Source organism: Megascapheus bottae, unplaced genomic scaffold (assembly GCF_031878675.1).
Source record: "Megascapheus bottae isolate mThoBot1 unplaced genomic scaffold, mThoBot2.hap1 H_1, whole genome shotgun sequence".
In the NCBI taxonomy this organism is placed as follows: domain Eukaryota; kingdom Metazoa; phylum Chordata; class Mammalia; order Rodentia; family Geomyidae; genus Megascapheus; species Megascapheus bottae.
Genome location: NW_028327858.1, coordinates 3,948,932 through 3,972,194, shown reverse-complemented (window position 1 = coordinate 3,972,194; position 23,263 = coordinate 3,948,932). Strand labels below are relative to the sequence as shown.

The 23,263-nt window shown below is 36.5% G+C and overlaps 1 protein-coding gene across 1 annotated transcript in view; it reads left to right on the top strand.

The window, feature by feature from the left end:
- The window catches only part of LOC150039010 (usherin-like), a gene marked incomplete at its 5' end in the record, with an annotated part of 572,498 nt that overhangs the window by 450,423 nt on the left and 98,812 nt on the right, over positions 1-23,263 (top strand). Inside the window, 3 exons of the mRNA XM_090328110.1 lie at positions 7,933-8,040; positions 15,647-15,830; positions 17,434-17,591. Of these exons, the coding sequence (XP_090184236.1) occupies positions 7,933-8,040; positions 15,647-15,830; positions 17,434-17,591 (450 nt within the window). The remainder of the gene's footprint in view (positions 1-7,932; positions 8,041-15,646; positions 15,831-17,433; positions 17,592-23,263) is intronic.

The following is a 23,263-nucleotide window of genomic DNA, read 5'->3' as shown; positions in this document are numbered from 1 at the left end:
CAGCACCACTTTTTTTTCTATTTATGTGGTATGGAGGAATTGAACCTAGGTTTTCGTGCATGCTAGGCAAGCACTCTACCACTAGGCCAAACTCCCAGCCCTATATTTTGGTTTTAATGGTGAAAGAAAGCTCTGCCTGAAGATACAAAGGAGAGTCTCCATCTGCTACAAGAGTTATAAAGAAGAAAGCAATTTATTAAATTATGGCTACTGTAGTCAAATGCCAAAACTTTCTTTAGTGATTACCTGAATAATAGGTATAACACAGGTCTGTATTTAGAGAGGGTCTATCAAAGAAGTGCCTCTCTGCCAGACACAGATAACTTGTGTCTGTAATCCTGGCTAATCAGGAAGCTGAGATGAGAATCCTGGTTCAAATCCAGTCCAGACAGAAAAGTCCATGAGATTCTACAATAAAATACCATTAAAAAAGTCATAGAGTGATAGAAAAGCTAAAAGACAACAGGGCCCAGTCTTTGAGTTTAAACCCTAGCAACAAGATGCCTGTATATACCCCTAACCCCCAAAAAGGATATGTATCTTGAGATGGGTCTGCTTTCTCTGGGGGAAAAAAGCCCAAGCTAAGGCTAGAAATTTACACAAAATAGAGAATTAATTATTTAAATCAGCTTGAAACAAGCAATCAGGACAGAAAGCAATGATTTTTATCTCATTGGTGTTTATCATGTGGGAGACTTCTTGTGATATCTTGTCCATATCATGTGTGAAGTGAACTAATAAAGCACTAATACAGGAAGTGGCTGCTCATGGAAGGATTCTATAGAATGAGATAAATTTAGGAATGGATGATCTCATCCCAAAGCTAAGGAACTTTATTCAGAATAGCAACTATGGAGATAGTACTTAACTACATGGTATGAAAAGCATGCCATAATTTATATGTGCCATAGATATCTCAGAAGCAATTCGATGATGTCTTCATGTGTCAGATTTGAGAATCTAGACATTCCCTTTTAACTTATTGTAGACACCAGTCCTTGCTCTGTACATGATAGACAAGATAGCCAGTGAATGCTGCAATTCTGGTAATCTCCATGAGAAAAGATGCTCTTATGAGGACCACTCAGGGAGGCCAAGGGCAAGTAAAGGCCAAAGAGAATGTCATTATTACAAAGAGGACATAAAAAAAAAAACTTTGTGGAGTAACTGGGGCCTTTTCATGGTGGAAGTGGTCACTAAACAGGACTATCCAAGAACTTAGGGAGTTACAGTTTTTTAATTGTCCATAAAATCTGAGCAACATGTGATGTTCCAAATATATGTACATATTGTGTAATGTTCAAGTCATATTGTATGATATCTCCTCAAATACTTACTATTTTGTGAGGAAAACAGAAGAAAAAACTTATCAAATTCTTCTTTGTCTTTGTGAGTGTGTGCAGTAAGTGCTTGAATTTAGGGTCATGTTTCTGTCCCTGGTTTTTTCACTCAAGGCTATTGCTCTACTGGTTGAGTCACATTTCAACTTCTGGTTTTTTGTGATTAATTAGAGATAAAAATTGCCAGGACATTTCTTCCCTAGGCTACCTTTGAACCTACTATCTTCAGATCTGAGCCTCCTAAGAAGCTATGATATGCAGGCATGTGTCACTTGCATCTGGCTCACTCTTTTGAAATATACAGTACATTATCATTTTCTGCAGTCACCTTACTATGTAGTATAACAGAAACTCCGTCTAACTTAGTCCCCAGTGACAAGCCTCTTAAATTTCATATTTTATTTTGAAAATAACCAGTGATAGTGTAGAATCATTGACTGAATGCTTTGAAATAACACTTGCTGTCTGAAATTATAATGGACAAAGTGCCTTTTCCTGACAATTTATCTGGAGATTAAAAATTAGAAGCAAGCTGTTCTTGATAGAATGCATGAAATGTAACTTACACAGTCATGGCTTACATTTGCCAAATCATATTTTTATGGACCATAAGCAGACTTTTTCCTTGTGCCTTTTTAACACACATTTACTCTTGAAGTGTAATTGTAATGCATTTGGTTATATTATGCTTCTTTCCTTTAAAAGAGAACACGATTCCCTGTAGGGAAATTCAGGTAATTTGCAGCCATAGTTATCTTCACTGTACTGAAATGTTAAATGCTTGGCTCTTCTCCATGCGTTTGCCTTTCTCTACCCTACAACTGCTATTTCCTACTTGTCTAATTCGATCCTGAGTACTTGAATGATGTTTTCTTTTCTCCTTCTACTCTTCGACTGGAGGATTAAGTTACAATCAGAATGGTTCCTTGGAGACATCACTTTATTTCCCTCTTCTCATCCTGATCAATTCATGAGTAGTTTCCAATTGGTGTGCCCTTTTCATTGTCTGTTGCTAATAGTTCATAGATATCTCATTTTAAGGACTACCAATAGGGGCTTACTTAGAATGACAGCATATTCCAGTTGAAATGTATGGATCTTATTGAGTTTTACAGAGTCATCTATATGAAAGGTCATTCAGTTCATGTAAATCTTCCCTGCCTGAAAGCAGCTGCTGCTTTGCTTGTAGGTTATTTAAACCCAGCCTATTGGTGATCTGACCCTTATATGAAATATATTAAGAGCTAAACACAGACAATTCAAAGGAGGGATTTAGATACTGTTTACCCTAAAGTTAGTCTGTAACCTAGTTTAAGTAAATTAAAGTAATATGCCCTTATTTACATATATAAATACTGAGGTACTTGAAGGCCTGAAAACTTACTTCTGGGTGTGGTTAATAAGTAGGTAATGACTAGAATTCGAGCTGGCTAACTTTGCGACTCAGGTCCTCTAACAGCTCTGTTCTATTACTACTGTATTAGAAAGTGACTTGCAATTGTATTCAAAGCAAAAATATTGAAATGTATATTACCCTTGGATTTTTCTGTGTGTGTTACTAAAGATTTCCTTGGGCTTTCAAGCACCTGTGTTATCAATTATATTATCCAGGTAGGCAGTTTGATCCAACTATTTTGGGTCAACTTTTTTTACTCCAGCTGCTCGTTTCAGTCCAGGTCTTGTCCCTTCCTTATCTCTGTGATCATACACAGTTATTCCCAAGCTCTCTGTAGTCTCTTTTATTAAAAAAATGACTATATGCATCATGCAGTAGTGTGGGCATTCATGGAATGTGCTCCTTTCTGTGGAACAAAGCTGGCTAGTATTAGGCACTCGATAAACTTAGCTAGAGGTAACTTATGTGACTTTATAACTAACACTTTTGAAAATAAATGTAGCTCTCATAAAGTACATTTAGTATGTAGACTACAATGAAAAGAGAGGTAAAAAAATAGAGTAACCACCAAAAGCAACCTTGAGTTTTATTTGCTCTTTGTTCTTTATAGTTTTTGTATTTCCTTCATGTTTGAACTAAATCTTTCAAAATATTTCTTTCATTGGAAATGCAGTACAACCACATTTACAGGATATAGCCAAATATACTGTATAATTAAGTACAGCTCTAAAATTGCAGTATACTATTAAAAGATGTCAATTAAAATGCTATTTAGTCCAAGTGCCTGTGTCTTGCGCCTGTAATCCTGGCTACTCCAAGTTGAGGTCTGATGATCATGGTTGATAGCCAGCTTGGCAGAAAAAGCACAGCTAGCTAATTGTCTCCAATTGACCATCAAAAACTAGAAGAGGAGGTATGGCTCAAGTGGTAGAAAGTCAGCCCTCAAAATTGCTAAGGAAGACTGTGATGGCTCAAGCCCATACTGACACACACACACACACACACACACACACACACACACACACACACACACACACACATATATATGTATGTGTATGAATAACTGGACACTATGGTACATCAGCTTGATTTTAATTTTGAGGAACCTTCATTATATGCTTCATAATTCAACATTGTGTGGGTGGTTTGTTTTTCTCCACATCCTCATCAGTATTTATTTAGAGAAACTGTTTTGTTTTGTTTTGTTTTGTCATGGGGCTTGAACTCTGTTCCCTGAGCTCTTCAACTCAAGGCTAGTGCTCTGTCCCTTGAGCCACAGTGCCACTTCTGTTTTTCTGATGGTTAACTGGAGATAAGAGTCTCAGGACTTTTGCACCTGAACTGGATTTGAACTGTGATCCTCAGATCTCAGCCTTCTGAATAGCTAGGATTACAGGTGTGAGCCACGAGCACCTGGATATTTAGAGAAACTTTTCATAATAGCCACTCTAATGTGAGATGCTGTCTTGTAGTTTTGATTTGCATTTCCTTGATAACTATCAACATAATATTTTTATATTGTTTCAGCATTTTTCATATTTCTCCTTTTCTTCTTTCTTTCCTCTTCTTCCTTCTCTTCCTCCATCACCTCTTCACCTCCTCCTGCCCCTCTTTTTTTCTTTGATTTTATGTGTATGTATGTGTGAGAGAGAAACAGATAGAGACAGAGACAGAGAGAGACAGAGAGAGTCAGAGAGAGAAACAGAGGCAGAGAGAGAGAGAGAGAGAGAGAGAGAGAGAGAGAGAGAGAGAGAGAGAGAGAGAGAGCGCTTCACTAAGATCTCCAAACTTACAATGCTCCTGACTCGACCCCCTAAACACTGAAATACAATTCTTTAGAAACGTATTTGTTTGGACCATTTGTTCAGCTCTTTCAATTAGATTACTTATTTTTGTTGTTAACCATTTTCAGATTTTTATATATTCTGGAGATTAGTCTACTGTTAGATGAATCTTTCCATTCTGTAGGCAGTCTCTTCACTTTGTTGATCGTTTCCCGTGGCTTTAAGTTTGCTACATTACTGTCTATATGCTTTCGTTTCATTTTCTCAGTCTTGCTTTGATATCCCTCCCCACCCCCCAAAGAAAAATTCCCTATCCCAATGCTTTCTTCATTTCAGTTTTGAGTCATATCAGTCTGTGGTCCATGTTAAGTTGATTTTTCATAGAAAGAGAGAAAATAATCAGATTTTGATCTTCCCCCTATTAATACCCACTTTCTACCATTTCTTAAAGACTATGGCATGCCTAGAACTAAGCCATATGGAAGAGAAATCATTGTTCTTGTCAAAATACTCCAGAAAACAGTTTTGAGGGTTAACTGCCTAGTAATATCTTCACTTTTTCCCACTATAATTGCATCAGGCATACAGACAAGAATTAGGAAATATTTATTGTTGACAGATTTCATTATTACTATTATTGAGCATTGTCTGTTATTATTACACATCATAAGGAATCTCCAAAGCGGGGTGCCAGTGGCTCACGCCTATAATCCTAGCTACTCAGGAGGCTGAGATCTGAAGCTCCAGGTTCAAAGCCAAGTAGGAATACTTCTGAGACTCTTACCTCCCAATAACCACCAGAAAACCAGAAGTAGAGCTGTGACTCAAAATGATAGACTGATAGCCTTGAGTGAAAAAAGCTCAAGGATTGTGCCCAGGCCCTAAATTAGAGCCCCACAACTGACAAAAATGCAAAAGACAAAAGAACCTCCAGTTCAGTGGGGATCGACATTGTCAGGTCATACTAGTGATGGTTTCACACTGGTAAAAACATCTGGGCCTCATCAGCCTCATATCCCTGCCATCCTTCTAAAATATTTATTGGTTTGTTCTTTTGCAAGTAACATGTAACTAATATTACGCCAGTAACATACACTCTGAAGGAGGAAAAAATTAGGAAAGAGAAACATTCAAAGGTATCTTCTCTACACTCAGAGGTGAACAGAGGAAGCCAGAATTCTTCAGATAGGATAGTATCACATAGGTCCAGACCTCCTTTTCCATCCATTGGAATAAAAAGAGGTTGTTGTCAAGCTATATCAGCTTGCCACTGCAACCTCCAACTTTCATCCTTGGAAATTGCCTTCCCTTCCTTTTGGAGCTCTATATTTTATCATCTTAGCATTTTCCTATAAGCTTTTATCAAACATTTATGGCTTGGGTATGGCTTAGATCTTTAGTCCTATTCCTCCTCTATAAATCAGGTAAATATCAAAATTATGTAAATCCTCCATAGCAACCAAATGGAAGATTATAATCAAATAAGTACCAGGCATCTTATCACTAAATTGATAAGGAAACACAAAGGGCCTTGAAACCAAAAGCTGGAGCAGCTCTAGCTGCTAGAATATTATTGCTTTGGGGGAGGAGCCAGGCACCAGCTCCCATTCCAAGCAAATTGGATCATTTTTTTTTTTTTTTGCTCGCTTAACAAGTACCTGCTTTACGCTCGTAACCCTACCCAAAGGACAGTGGTGGGAAAAACGAAGTCCTGAGTCTCTGGAAGATTACAACATGGAAGAAAAGACAATAAATAAAAAGGCACATATTAAAACAGAAAATATGGAAAATTAGGAAAGAAGAAAATCATTGAAAGAGATTTTTAAGGCTAGATATATTGTTAGATAAGGTTCAAAATATTCAAAAATGTAACATTAAAACAAATGTCAGAAGTGACACTGTGGCTTAAAGTGGTAGAGCCTTAAACAAAAAGAGCTCAGAAACAGCACCTAGATTCTGAGTTCAAACCCCATGAATGAAGGAAAAAAAGTAAACAAGTGTCATGTGAACATGTTGAAAAGAAGAATCCTCCTACCAAAAAACCAAATATTTGACCATGTTGTTAGAAGTTTATTTTTAAAATTCACATACAAATTATTATGTCAGTGCTGTAATTTCACCTAGTAGTTTGACAGCTCAGCTAAAATCTATCTCTTAAAAACATTCAAGAAACTGAACTTTCCCAAGAAGGAAAAGAATATCTTGTAAGTGCCAATACACTCCTTGTTGAATGCTGCTGAGTCTTAATGTTGTCTCTACTAATATAAAATACTACTCTGGTTATTTCATTTCATCTTCTCATATAAGCTACATGCTATAGTGATTCCCCATTTTACAGATCAGTAGACCAAGGCAAAGAGGTAACTCGTCCAAGGTCGCCAGTCACAGAGTGGTGAAATATAGCATCTACAATTTCTGTCGTAAACGGATTAAGTCATTCTTTTTTCCCTGAGATGTTATTAAGCAATTCCCATGCCACATCATATCACATTCTAAATAAAACAAGAAGTAAATCAGCTCTATTCTGATTAGCTTAGTTATCCTTAATCTATGGGTAAAGACAAATCCATCAAATGAAGAAAATTTAAAAAAAAACCGAGGAGATGATACAAAATGAACACAAATAGTAAGAAAGTTCAAAGTTTAAAAAGCCCATGGGTGGGTATTCAGATGAACTGAAATTTGACATGGGGATAGAAAATGGCAAATCTAACTTTTTGATATATAGATATAGATAGATAGCTAGATAGATAGATAGATAGATAGATAGATAGATAGATAGATAGATAGATAGATAGATATTACTCACACTCAAATACAGAACAGTTTCAGAACCTGGGGTTGTTATTTTGGGGAGGAGAAAACTCAAGGGGGATTTTGTAACTGCCAACAAATACTTGAAGAATTGTCATATAGAAAAGAAACTAGATTTGTTCTTTACATCCCTGTGGGCAGAAGTGATAGAAAGATTTTTTTTTACTACAATACAAGGAAGGACTTTTAAACAAAATAAGGAAACCCCAGGAGCTCTTTAAAGATGGGAGGTGGAATGCTTCAAATCAAATCCTCAGAGACATCCTGTAGAGAGAAATCAGAAGAAGGATGGATGGATTGTAGAGATGTTAAGGTCTCTTCTTTGGCTGAAAATCCTTTTTTTTTTTTAACCAGAAATCAATGAAATTTCCATCAATATTTAACTACTGCCTAAAATTCATATCTTCACAAAAAGGGTTTTAGGGGCCAAAGAGTGTAGATAGAGTGTGTGCTTGGTATGAGCCCCCCAAATGTTTCAGAGGGATCTTAACTCCTTTTAAATATCGTATCTTCAACTCCGAATGCTACTTCTGGTGCTTAATTGGCCATAAATAATGCTCTTAAGATGTACTTTTCTGTTCTTATTTGCTCTTTCTAGGTCTCCAGCCATACACCAACTACAGCTTCACACTTACAGCGTGTACATCTGCTGGCTGTGCTTCCAGTGAGCCTTTTCTAGGTCAGACACTGCAGGCAGCCCCTGAAGGTAACGGAAAAATAGCCATGATATGAGGAAAGAATTTTCATGTGTCCTTTTAAGGTGAACTGTACAAACTCTGAGATAATAAATAAGGAAGGAGGAAGAAACTTGACAGAGGTAAAACAAACAATGCTCTAGGTTTTCATTCTTTTTTGTGTGGAGGGGGGCGGTCATGGGACTTGAACTGGCTTGGGCATTGTCCCTGAGCTCTTCAGCTCAAGGCTACCACCCTCCCCTTGAGCCAAGCCCTACTTCCCATTTTCTTGAGGTTAATTGCAGATAAAAGTCTTATGTCCTTTTGTGCCCAGCTGGCTTTGAACCTTTATCCTCAGATCTCTACCTCCTGAGTAGCTAGGGTTACAGGCATGAGCCACCATGCCCAGCTCTAGGTTTTCATTCTTTAGTCTTCTTTCAGCTGTATGTAGTCCCTTCAAGGTAAGTTGCTTTTGATTCTTTAGGTCTTTTAGCTTTGCTTTTGTATGGAAAAGGTTATTACATATTCGGACATACAGATCCTCAGAGCTATAACTGAATCAGTATTTCTTCCCCCCCCCCCAATATACATGACACCATGCTCCCTACCAAAATTGACTAGGATATATGTCACCATCAAGAACTAACTTGTAATTGGGTCTGAGGACGTGGTTCACAAGGTAACGTACTTGCCTAGCAAATGAAAGATTCTGAGTTTAAGAAACTCAGTAATGAAAAGAAATAAGTAAAAAAGATTACAGCCAAATAAGAATGCTAGTGGCAAATGATGGTGTTTATGTACATCCGGACCTGCATATACTTTCATTATGTTTATAGTCTAGGCCTAATTTTCACATGCGAGAGACTGACTCACTTGACTCTCCGAATCTGACTCATTTCACTCACCATCATTTCCTTTTGAAGTCTATCTCTTTCCTTGAAAATGATAAAAAAAAAAATACTAGGTTTTTTTCTGATAGAAATATGGTATACAGAGTGGTAAGTTTTTCTGCTTAAACAGGTTAATAACATGAATGCCAGGAAGCTGAAATCTATCTGATAGCAAGTAGGACTCAAAGTGGAGAAGACAGGTGAATGAAGAAAGGAATGATGATGCAAATGCAGTGCTAAGACTCGATGTCCATGTGAAAATGAAACTAGGAAATTGGGATGGGGATGGATGGGGCTGAGCTAGATGGAGGGGAAGAATGGTAGAAATGGTAACTGATCAAGATGCATTGTACACACGAGCATGGTAAATTGAAACTCTTTGTACTACTCTTTTTAAAAGTTAAAATTTTTTAAAAGAGAAAATGAGCAAATTTGACAGGAAAATCTGATGAAGGAGAGTTTATAAACTGCCAGAGATCTCAAGGAAGCTTGGATGAACCGAATGAATGGTGGTATGTATCCAAAGGACAAGCAATTTGACAAATAAACAATGGTTAAATTGTTCAGTCAGACATAATCTAAGGGGATGGAAAGTGGGCAAATTAGCCATGTTTATTAAATTTAAATATTTAATTCTTCATGTAGCAGAATTCATTTCCATTATATAGGCTAGGAGCTATACTGCATTCATAAGGGGACATATGCCTGGATGTTGATTGAACTGACATTTTTTTAACTCTTTATCTATGTATTTGCTCAATGGCATGATATTGGAATGTTTAAGGCAACTTAAACAACCATGAGGTTGGTAATTACTAAATGAATTCTAGTGTTGTGAAAGTCTATGCTTTAGCTTTAAAGAATGAGATGAACCATTCCTATAAAGAGAAAATTGGCAAACTATATTAATATAGTTTATGTATAAAGACACATACAGAAAGCAACATTCATTTCTCATACTAAATTTAAATTCATTTCTCATACTAAGTATATAGAAAAATACATTTCGAAAATACACTCAACTGATAATGTACGGGTTGGTGACATCATTTATTTTGGGGGAAAGAAAAATTATTCACAGTGGCTTGTATTATGGGTCGACTGTTTATCTGTTCATTTTTTATTATCTGTCTTTTCATGCAGAGAAATTGAGGCACTAGTAAGATTCTCACATAACAATACAATATTCATTATTGTAGTAGCTTTCTGAACTACAACTACTTGTCCACTGCTCTTCTAATGAGAAGGATTGAGGTACCTCAGAATATTAGACCTGAACTTCCTACCAGTAAATGGGGAATAAAATGGAAAATTCCACATATGGGGCATATGGCTCCTCACCAGGAATTCACTAATGATGTTTTCTATATAAAGAATGTTTCATGTCAAAAAGCTTAGTGTTCCTTTGAAAGGGAGAAACCAGCAGTGGATTTTTTGGAAAGGTAAACTATCAAATGGATACTTAGATGATAATGGATAATTTCTAAAGGCTCTATCAACTAGTTTTGGCTGAAACTCAAGCCTGGTTAAAAAAAAAATAACAGGCCTCTTATTCCAATGTAATCTCCAAGTTCATGTATTTAAATTCTTTTTAAAATACTATTCTGTTGTTGAATAAAAACTCTGTACAATTAATTAAAGAAAATAAAACTCTCTTTCTCTTTACATATATATATATTAAAGAATAACTATAATTTTTAAATAGGCATCTATTTTCCTATTTCTCCTTATGAATTTTTTTTGTCAGTTGGTCATGGGTCTTGAACTTGGCCTGGGCACTGTCCCTGAGCTCTTCAGCTCAAGGCTATCGCCCTACCCTTGGGCCTGGGCACTGTCCCTGAGCTCTTCAGCTCAAGACTACTGACCTATCCTTGAGCCAAGCCCCACTTCTCATTTTCCAGAGGTTAACTGGAGATAAGACTCTCAGATCTTTTTGTGCCTGGGCTGGCTTTGAACCTTGATTCTCAGATTTCAGCCTCCTGAGTAGCTAGGATTACAGGTATGAGCCTACTGTGCCTGGCTTCTCCTTACAAAAATATTTGAAATGGTTCAGATTTTATGACTTTAAAATTATGGTTTTCAATAAGGTCAGGGAGTATACTGTGAGAAATTTTTTCCTTGATTTTTGGACATTATACACCATTTATTTGACACAAATAACTCTGCAGAGATATTATAACTCAAATGGCTTTTTCTCTGAAGAGGAAACATGAATGTAGATCCATTGTCAGACTTTTAAGTGCCATTTTTGTACAACCTGTATAGGAAATAAATGCAGAATGAATGCTTAACTCCAGAGTTGGAAGGGGACAAATCATTTGTTGTTTCACTGCAAAGCACAAACAAAAATATCCTTCTAAATCACTAACCTGTTGTTACAACAATGCCAATTTTTGAGTAAATCATAATTTGCAGTTCTAGGAAATGGGAGTCTGAAGTGCATATGGAGAAAATTAAAAAGAAGCATGTGTTTCTATCTGCCCTGAGCCTTTCTCCATTTTCAGCCTAAAAAATAAATAATACACATTATGACCTCATGATAAGTTGAATATAGTTCTGTGTAATTTTATCCCCACAGAAATCTATGTGCCTTTAGTCTAAAACAGTTGAGAGAATTTTAGTTGCATTATTATTCTCTTTTATTGGAACAACTACCCTTCTAGGGAGATGTAAGATCTAAGTCATTTTAGAGCAAATCAGGTAAAATTTCAGATATTTTTTTTTTACTCCAGCTTCAATAAAAGGGAAAAAGAAAGGCAAAAATAGCTAGTCTGCTCACATTCCAGAATGTTCTAGATTCCTCCTCCTCTTGCCATTGTTTAACCATTGGTTCTCCGTGAACATTTATTGGATTCTGGAGTGTTTTTCAGTTCCTGAGTAGTAGAGTCATCTCCTAATGAACGCTCAGAACTAACAAAGGATAAAGCTACCATTAAGACAACACTCATAGGCTCTAGTTTTGTGTGTGTGGGGGGGGGTTAATATCTGGGTCTTCAGTTCTATTCCATTGGTCTTCAGGCCTGTTCTTGTGCCAGAAATAAGCTGTTTTGGTCACTATAGCTCTGTAATAGAGTCTAAAGTTTGGTAAAAATTCCTCCTGCACTGTTCTTTCTGCTGAGAATTGTTTTTGCTACACGTGGACTTTTTTTATTCCATATGAAATTTTGGATTGCCTCTTCCATTTCTTTAAAGAATGACATTGGGATACTGATGGGTATTGCATCGAATTTGTAGATAGCCCTTGGCAAGATTGCCATTTTCATGATGTTAATTCTTCCAATCTGGGAGCATGGGAGGTTTTTCCATTTCCTCAGCTCTGCATTAATTTTCTTTTTCAAGGTTTGAATGTTTTCATCAAAAAGGTACTTAGTTAAGTTAATTCCTAGGTACTTTATTTTATTTTCTTTGAGGCTATTGCAAAAGGAGCTGATTTCCTGATTGTTGCCTCGTTCCTCTCATTGTTAGCATATAAAAAGGCACCTAATTTTTGCCAAAGTTTTGAATCAGCTCAAGCAGCTTGAGAGTGTGGAGTCTATAGGGTTCTTTAAATACAGAATCATTCCTCTTTCGATATTTGGATCCTTTTTATGCTTGCTCCTTGCCTTATTGCTCTGGCTAGGAATTTTAGTACTATGTTAAAGAGGAGTGGAGAGAGTGGGCATCCTTGTCTCATTCCTGATTTTAGAGGAAATGGCTTTAGCTTTTTTCCAATAAGTATAATACTAGCTGTGGGTTTGTCATACACAGCCTTTATTATACTGAGGAATATTCCATGGATTCCTAGTTTCTCCAGAGCTTTTAGCATAAAGGGGTGTTGGATCTCGTCAAATGCCTTTTCTGCATCTATTGAGACAATAATGTGATTCTCGTCCTTGCTCCTGTTGATGTGTTGAATTATATTAATTGATTTGTGTATGTTGAACCATCTTTGCATCCCTGTAATAAATCCTATTTGATCATAGTGTATGATTTTTTTGAGGAGTTGCTAAAGATAGTTGGCCAGTATTTTTTGAGAAGTTTTGCATCAATATTCATTGAAAAAATGGATCTATAGTTCACTTTCTTTGATGAATCTCTGTCTGGTTTGGAGAGAGAGTTATAGTGGCTTCATAGAATGAGTTTGGCAAAGAGCCTTCATTTTCAATTTCATTGAAGAGCTTGAGGAATATTGGTGTGAGCTCTGCTTTGAAGACCTTATAGAATTCAGCTGTGAATCCATGTGGCCCTGGGCTTTTCTTGGATGGAAGGTCTCTTATTGCCATTTCTATTTCAGTGCTTGAAATAGGTCTGTTTAGTTGGATTAAGTCTTCTTGGTTCAGTGTGGGTATGTTAATATTGGATAGAAATTCATCATTTCTTCTAGATTCTCAAATTTGTTGGCATAAAGGTTTGAAAAGTATTCCATTGATCATGCTCTGGATCTTGGTAATTTCTGTCATGATATTAACATTGTCATTCGTGATTTTGTTTATTTGGGTATGCTCCCTTCTTTTTTTGGTAAGATTTGCTGAGTCTGTCAATTTTGTTAATTTTTTCAAAGAACTAACTCCTTGTTTTGTTTATTCTTTCTATAGTTCTTTTGGACTCCAATTCATTTAATTCTGCTTTGATTTTAATAATTTGCTTCCTTCTACTGGGATTAGGATTGGTTTGTTGCTCTTTTTCCAAGAGCTTAAGGTGCGACATTAAATTGTTGGTTTGCAATTTTTTCCAATTTGTTAATGTAAGCACTCAGAACTAAAAATTTTCCTCTCAGTACTGCCTTTGCTGTGTCCTAAAGGAGATGGTATTTTGTATGTTGCTTTTTGTTAATTTTCATAAACTGTTGAAATTCTGTTCTGATCTCCTTGATTGGTGGTTCAACAATGTGTTGTTCAATCTCCATGAGTTACAGAGTGGAGATTGGTGTTCAGTTCCAATTTGATGCCCTTGTAGTCTGAGAATGCAGTGAATAATTTCAGTGTTTCTGAATCTGCACAGGTTTGTTTTATGCCCTAAAAATGGGTCTATTTTGGATAATGTTCCATGAGCTGCTGAAAGAAACATATATTGTGATGTTGATGTTGCTGGGTGGAATAATCTGCAGATGTCTGTTAGATCTGGTTGGTCTATACAGTTGTTCAGTTCTGAGGGTTCTCTGTTGAGGTTTTGCTTGGTTGATCTGTCCATGGGTGAGAGTGGTGTGTTAAAGTCACCAACAATCACTGTGTTTTGATCTATGTATGTTTTCAGTGAAAGTAAAGTTTGCTTGATGTAGTTCGGTGCTCCAGAATTTGGTGTGTATATATTTAGGATGGTTATGTCTTCCTGGAGGAACGATCCCTTTATTAGTATGTAGTAATCTTCTTTGTCTTTTCTAATTTGAGTTTGAAGTCTATTTTAACTGATATGAGGATGGCAACTCCAGCCTGTTAATGGGGACCTTAGCTTGATAAACATTTTTCCACCCTCTCACTTTCAAAAAATGTTTGTTTTTTGGGGGGCAAGGTGTGTCTCTTGAAGACAGCAGAACGATGGATCTTTCTACACAAATGGAATTGAAAAACATGATTAATGAAAAGTTTGAAAACATACAGAAAAATATATGTGAGGAAGCCATATCTAAATGAGATGAAATCATAAAGAAGGTGATACACAAACGTGCTGAAGCCATAAAGAAGGCCATAATAAAGGATTTACGTGAACGTGAGGAAGCTAGACGAAGAAAAATGGACGAATTCATAGTATCCACAAACAAAAAGCTGACCAAACTCCAACAAATGTCCAATGAGAGCAAAGCTCTTGAACTATCCACTCAAATGGAAATCAAGGAGTTAAAGAAGTCCATACATGATGGAAAACAAGAGATGCAAGGCATCAAAAATGAGCAACAGGAAGAAGGGAGATGAAGAATAAAGTTGAAAGTATTGATAGCAGGTTAAACAGTGCAGAAGAGGAATCTCTGGGTTTGAAGATAATCTAGTTGTTATAGAGAAAGAACAAAAAATGAGTCAAACCAAATCTAGGAAATATTAAAGAACTCTTCAGGAGGTCCAAAATATAATTAGGATGCCTAATTAAAGGCTAACTGGTATTGAGAAGGGCCTGGAGAAAGAGGTCAATGTTATTGGAAATATACTTCAGGGAATCATCTCAGAGAACTTCCCAAATATCCAGAAGGGCAGATCCATCCAGCTACAAGAAGCTTTTAGAACCCCAAACAGACCTGACCAGAAAAGGATATCCATCCCACCACCACATTATAATCCTTACAGGATCAATAGAGACCAAAGAGAGGATCCTAAAAGCAGCCAAGGAGAGAACAATCACCTACGAAGGAAAGGCAATCAGAATAACCACATATTTCTCAGCAGAGACCATGCAAGCAAGAAGAGATGGGAAGGATATATGTCATGCCCTTACAACAAATAACTACCAAAATTTCTTCTTACGCCATCTTCACCAATGGAATCAAAGTTTAGAGTACGTGGAATGTCTCTCTGGCCCTGATGAAACCACACACAGAGTGGTGGCCGCAATGCAGAATTTCCCCACTATTGACCTATCATTCAAAAATGAAATAATAAGAAAAAATGTGCTTGTGCTCAATTATGTGTTTCATTTACAAAGCAAATAAAATATACTTTGTGGTTCATGGTGACTTTTTTTTAATCAACAGAAAAAGCACATTGCATTAAAAAAAAATGATGCCACTTGTGCTAAGGTATTTATTTTTGCCTTCCCATAAAACCCCATCTTGTTCTTCCAGGTGTGTGGGTGACACCTTGCCATGTTATAATCAATTCTACCGCAGCAGAACTATATTGGAGTCCTCCAGAAAAGCCCAATGGCATAATCTCTCAATACCGATTGATTCGCAATGGAAGTGTGATTTTCCTTGGAGGCAGGGAAGAACAGGTTTTTACTGACACAAACCTAGAGCCCAATAACAGGTAACTGAACAAAAAGCTGTACTGTGTTATTTGTCTTCTCCTTTGTTGCCCTTTTGTTAATCTTATATTGTTACTGTATCTGACTTTGTTACCTGGTATATTGTATAACATTTATTTGTTTGTTTGAAATAGGAAAGAGAAGGAGGGTAAACAAGATGCTTGGGAGGGGATGGTAGGAGGGAAAATGGGGACAAAAACATGAGAAGGGCTATCAATGTGTGAGAAGTAATGTACCTACTACCTGGAGAATGTAATTGTAACCCCTTTATACCTTACCTCAATAATAAAATATAAAATTTAAAAAAAGCTTTCTCAGTCATACAGCAAGATTTCTCAGTTTCTCAAGACTGAAAAAAATGATATCATGCTGACAGGTTATTGTATTATTATTTTATTCCCTTGCTCATTTGCCATCCCACAACAAATGGAAATGCTAACTGAATGGTTTTCAGGCTATAAGAAATGCCCTAAAATATAAATAATTGATCTTGTATTTGACATGAGAGCATGAGAATATTCTCTCTGTGTGTGTCTGCCAGCTTGGATGGTTTCCATGAGATTTTTTTTTTGCTCAAAGTTGGTCCCTTACATTTAAACCACAGGACTTTCCTGTCCAGGCTGTCTTTTACTGTGAGCCTCAGATTGCATCCTCTTGAGTAGCTAGGATTATAAGCATGAACCTACCAGTTCTTGGCAGAACATGAGAATTCTAAATGTACACAGGCTTACAGTATACAACTTTTATAATGATTAGATTATCACCTCAGACATGCATTTCTAAATCAGCAAGAAAAGATAAAAATTTGTGTTTATATCAACTACTTTTTTCTCCTTTTCTCTATATTTCTTTCTATTATTAGTAGTGTAGATAATAGCACTTTCAGAAAAAGAAAAAAAAAAACTGAAGCCCGGCACAGTGGTTCATTCCTATAATCCTAGCTATTCAGGAGACTGAGATCTGAGGATCGAGGTTCAAAGCCAGCTAAGGCATTAAAGACTGTGAGATTCTTATCCCCAATTGCTGTCTCAAGGGGTAAGGCAATAGCCTTGAGCTGAAGAGCTCAGGAGCAGTGCCCAGGCCCAGAGTCCAAGCTCCACAACTGCCAAAAAAGAAAAAAAATGATTGAGATGCATTTTCATTCATTTATCAGCAGACACTAAACATACTTTATATCAACAAATATTCCACTTCAAGGGATGGACCACAGTTAAATTTTGTTATAGAGAATAACAGATCAACCTAAAAAAATCTGTTCCTCTAACCATATTACCCTAAACTTCATCCCATTTGAAAACAGGGAAGATTGATTTGACTTTCCACAATCCACCAGAATACTCCAAGACATTTCTGACATCCTCTAGAAAACTCATATGAAATTTTTAGATTGAAAATTTAAACATGAAATTAGGACTGACAGAGATAGTGATGGTCTGGAAAGAATGCTGGAGTGCTGGGAAAACTATCAGGTATATGATGTAGTTTCAGAGTAGGGAACAAAGAATTTACTATTTGTCAACACATTTACAAGATAGAATGGACAGAGTAAACAGCAGCCATTGCTCAGTTCTCGTGGGCAGTTTAATTCCATCCTTGTTTCTTTAGGTACTCGTATAAGCTGGAAGCCACAAGTGGAGGTGGCAGCAACTCCAGTGATGAATACATTGTCCAAATGCCAGCCTGGACACCAGAAAAAATACCTCCTCCATATAATATCACAATAATTGGGTCTTATTCCATATTTGTTGCATGGACCTTACCAGGTGAGAGAAAAAAATCTGTCTCTGTCTCTGTCTCTATCTCTCTTGCTTGCTCTTGATCTCACTCTCTCTTGCTCTCTCCTCTCTCTCTCTCCCTCTCTCTTTTTCTTTCTCATCTTCTTCCCTCACTTTCTTCCTCTTCCTACTTTGTTCATTTAAAGGAACTTAATTGGAGATATTGTTTAAAATGAGAGTTTAGTAAGTCAGAAAGGCATCGTCATTCTCCTAGATAAACATGAGTAAAACAAGAACCCCAAATCACTCTCATGAATCTATAAATGCTTTCACACATAAATCACCTATGTGTGTGTTGATACATCTGTTGTCATCAAAACACTACCTTTTTGCAAATGTGACAGGTTACAAATGCCTGTACACTGAGAATTGTATGTCATATAGATTGAGAGTACCTTGGACAATGAGTTCTGCAGTCTTCCTTCGAGTGGATCATTGATGCAGTATTTTTTTCTTACGTATTAAGTGAATGAGGAAGACAAAATCTCATTTTTGCTGCATAACCTGGAGTGTCACGCTTGAGTAAAGTTCACATTGAAAGCTGATCCTTGGTAGGTACACCTGCAATCACAGTTGCTCATGTTACTGACAAAGCAGAAGAATCAGAAGTTAGGACTGTTTACGGTAGTAGAGTGTTACTAATTTTTTCAAAAGTTCTTTCAAACTTCTCAGCATGCTGTGATTCTTTTCTTGGCATTCAGCATTGTAGTTTTATGTTCAGTGCAGACATTTTCATTAAAAGTATCTTTGCTGAGCACTGGTGGCACATGCCTATAATTCTAGCTGCTCAGGGAGCTGAGATCTGAGAATTGCTGTTCAAAGTCTGTTAGATACTTAATTAACTAGCAAAAGACCACAATTGGAAATGTTAAAATGGCAAAGCACCACTGAGTTCAAATCCTAGTACCATCACAAAAAACAAAAGAGAAAAGAAAAAGAGGAAAGAATAGAAAAAAAAGAAATGTATCCTTGCACAATAACATATAACATTCGCCTGTAGAATATATCCTTCACTCTGGCCTGCCTCAATCCTAGTAGGTACTTTTCTTTCCAATTTAGACTAAGAAAAGGATGTATAAAAGCTTACATATTAACTGTGTCCATTTAAGCAATGGTTAGTATATCTATAATATCCAGACCTGTCAATCTCTTAGTCTCTGCTGCATAAATCCATTATAGATACCTGTAATGTATGGAAAGATTAAAATCTTACACTTTTTCCTGGTGCCTAAAAGTATTTCTAAGTCAGTAAATAGCCAAGTGATTTTGACTTGTATATAATCTACAGTTGATTTTATTGGAAAGTACCTCATGCTGTGTTTTGATTTAGATCATAAAAGACATTATTTTTCTGTTCGAGAATATTCACAAATATATATTTTAAGCAGATAGAAAAGAAACTTATCCTAAGTGGAGGGAGTTAATGCATTCACAATCAGTTTTCTAAATATTTTTTATGTTCCCTGGCTTTCTGATGTGATTAAATCATAGACAGAGCTGAATAATGGGCCAAATAAACCATTACCATAGTTCCCAAATTCAAATGTTAGAATCACATAGAAAGCTAATACAAAAACAAATTCTAGATTTTTTTCCCTCACTGGTAATATTTGCATTTGAATTCAAGGCCTTGTGTTTGTTGGGCTGATACTCTACACTTGAGCCATGCCTCCAATGTGCTTTTTCTTGGTTATTTCGGGGATGGAATTTCAACCAATATTTCTACCAAGGCTAGCATTGAACCTTGATCTGAATCTCAGCCTCCTGAATAGCTACTATTATAAGCAAGAGCCACCATACCTGCTGTAACTGAGACTATCTGAAATCTCCCGCATAACTTTCCTATGCCACCAAGTTCAGTAACCATGAACCAAGAACCTGCTAAGCAAAAAACAGTCTCAATCAAGCAACTCCACTAATTCTCTGAAAAGATAAATTTAACCAATTTCCCTCAAATGTCCAAGCAAAAACAGTGGCTGACTAATGGATATTTTATATGCATTTTTGTGGCCTATCTAACACAGTAACTTTAGCCAAGAAAGTTAATATGAGAAAAAGGTCTACATGGTTGTTTGGCAACAGAAAAATTACATAGGCAGTAAGCTTGATTGTATTGTTCAGGTAGAGTTGCACTGGTATCAATAAACATTCTCTTAGTATATTGTTATAAATATGATTGCCAAAGTAGGTAAGGTTGAGAATATATGAGAATCCCCAAGGAAAATATTAACTGGTATACTGATCAAGAGTATTGTACACGAGACTTGTTATAATTTGCATTTGCTCCATACTTCTGTGTGTCAGTGACTTTGATAAATACTTCCTCTACCAATTCCAAGAAAATGTATCTATGTAAGAGGAAATTTGGATCTCAAAGAAATGACATAATATTCCCAGGCTAAGTCTACAGTCAGGATTTGCACCCAGGTTTGCTGTGTACCATGAACTTTAAAAATATTATTCTCTCGGGCTGGGGATTTAACCTAATGATAAAGTGCTTGCCTAGCATGCACAAAGACACAGGTTCAATTCCTCCATACCACATACAGAGAAAAAGCCGGAAATGATTCTGTGGCTCCAGTGGTAGAGCTCTAGCCTTGAGAAAGCCCAAGGACAGTGGTCAGGCCCTGAGTTCAAGTCCCAGGCCTGACAAATATATATTCATTCACTCATTTCTTCATTCACCCATTTTCTGGTGTATATAGTTACCCTTTCTAAGAAATTATACTGTATGAGTTCTAATCTCTACCTGTAGCATAACTCTTGAGTTGCATAAAACGTTTATTTTATTGCCCAAAGTCTTTCAGATGTGAGATGCATGAACTCTCTGGAAATCATAACCCACAGGACCAAGAAACAGAGACAGACATGTGGGTGAAAAGCAAATGATTCTTGGAGAATGAAATGTGACTAAGACCAGAAGAATTAATTGTGGGAAATAGTGAAAAACCAACTTACCAACAATTCTCTCCTTCTGTGTGAAGGAACTGGTAACCAAAAATCTCTTCATCCCCATCTGGAGATGCAGGAGAAACAGACAGGCCTTGCTAAAAGCAGGGTCCAAGGGAAGGAAGATTCTAGTTAGGTAAGGGGTCTTTTCCCAAATGTCTGCAAAGAGATTGACTATTCAGGGACTATGTAAACTTCCTTCAGCATTCTCCAGCCTTCCCCCATCTCAGATCCTGCTCCATTTTACTTTGCTTAGTCATTACCTGATAAATGTCAGTGGGAATATTACTAAAAATTTTAAAAAATGTTAAAATTTCTACTCTTTGTATAACATTTGCACTTGCAAATCAACTAATATTGAAGCAGCGTATCTTTATGTTTTCAGAGTTAAGGAAGGGACAAAGTGATGTTTATGCTTCTACAAATTATCATGCAGCAAATGTACATAATTTTTGTATGTCCTGCTGCTTAAAATTTTTTTTCCTACTAAAGCCCACTTCTGTCTTTACATTAGCTCAGCCACACACACAAACACCACACACATACACAGACACATACACACACACATACACACACACACACAAAGAGGAAGGGAGGGAGGGAGGAAAAATAAAGAAATTCTTTTGTAAAGACAAATAGAATACATACTTACATCTTCAAAAGGAAATATTGGTTTCTATGTGGAATGAGTCCCACTAGTTAGTTTTCCTGAGGCCTTGAGCCATCTTCACAATGTCTCTAAAGTTCAAGATCCTCATTTATAAGAGACTTGTAATACAGTAATAATGGAAATAGTGATTTAATAATAGTGATATCAATTCCACTGTTGTTATATAGCAAGTGTGATAGCATGATAACACATGCTATCCTTACAGATCCCTACAGATGCTGGTCACTATTGTTTGAACTTAGATGACATATAAATCTGCTATACCACTCAGGCCATTTTGAGTTCAACTAAGCTTCGTGCTATTTATTTTAAAGGTGGCATCTAATAAGCTCTGCTCTTTAGGCTAACCTTGAACCTCCATCCTCCAGATCTCAGCATCCCACTGAGCTACAATTATAGGTGAAGCTCAGCTCAACTTACTCTTAATCGTTCTTTTTTTTCTTTACCTTTTACTAGCTCCCTGAACATTGAGTCCAGACTTACTTAAAGGAGAACAAAGATATATGTTGTCTTAATGGTTGGAAAATTATGGGAAATTAAGAAGCAAAGACTTCACAGTGTATAAATGGTTTATTCAGGAAAAGAATAGAGATAGATAACCCTGCTGTTTCAGAATCTAAACATTCAAAATTATTTAAACTCTGAAGATAATAATGAGCCCTTCTAATTTATCAAGATGATGACTTTATTTTGAACTATCCTAGCCCTTAATCATGTTCTAATTAACAATGTCATTGTATTCAACATGCACTTTTTCTCTGTAAGGACGGTGAGTTATTTAAGTTTAATGCATAATATTGAAATACTGGTGCTTTCCCTTTCACATTTATCTTTTAGTCCATTAAAGAATTGGCAACAATGTTTCTGCTGAGAAATCATTTTAATTAATATTGCTTAGGGATATAAACTCTTTTTATTAATCAAATTTTGATTAAAAGCAAGCTAGCCACAATATGGCCTATCTATAGACATTAGATATCTTGGCATCCAGAGAGAGCCTCAAGTAATGTTTTGAATGAAATACTAGTTCTTTACATTTAAAAGTGAAATTCAGCTTTTAGGCATCCTGGGACTTCTGAGCCCTGGAACTCAGAGCCCTTCTATCATCACTTGTCTTTTTCCATGTTTGTTTGTTTATTAATTATATTTATTTATTTGTGCCAATAGTGATGCTGGAAGTTAGGGCCTTGTGCATTTTCTTTCACCTTTGGGTGCTGTACCATTTGAGCCACGCTTGACTATAGTTCCAGGGTCATTTCATTTGCATTTCAAAGCCCTATGGGCTATAATTAATTTGCCTTCTGATCAATTGATTATTGTATTCATTTATCTAAGAGAAATAGTTTATTGATTTTCCCATTGGTAGTCAAAGCAGGGTACGAGTTCTTAAGAAGATTAAAGCATTGTCCTATGCCTCTACACACACACACACACACACACACACACACAGTACTCCTACCTTCTGTTGAGGAAGACTGAAACCATAACTACTATGCACCCTGTGTCAGATCTCCATACAGTTGGTACGGAGCTGTTCAAGAGTGCCCTGCTTCATTTCTTTACCCTCTATGGACCTAAGCAAGACCATCCTTCTTGCAGAAAGGAGAATTATGGTCAGTGTCTTAAAAACACTGTTTTAAGTGTGACCTGTGTTTTGAAGCAACTGCACCTATCAAACTAAATTACCCATTATTTTCTTAGAATTACTCCTGAGCCAGCTCAAAAAAAAAAAAAACCAAAAAAGATTTTAAAAAGGCTTGTATGATTGACTTGCCCCGTTGTAAAATATGCACCTGCTGTGAAATGAAGCCACAGCGAGAAAAAAAAAGTTGAATAATTTAACTTTTTTTTATTTGTAAAGATAATCAGGGTTTTTCTGATTACATCTTAACTTCATAAATGTTAAATAACCTATCAGCATCTAGTTGTTGTAAATTATGAAAAGGAGCATTGTAAGGAATATTAACAGACGAAACTCTTGTTCTTTAGTGAACACGAAAATGTGTTATGGCAGCTTGTCATTGTGGGACTGGTAACTTTG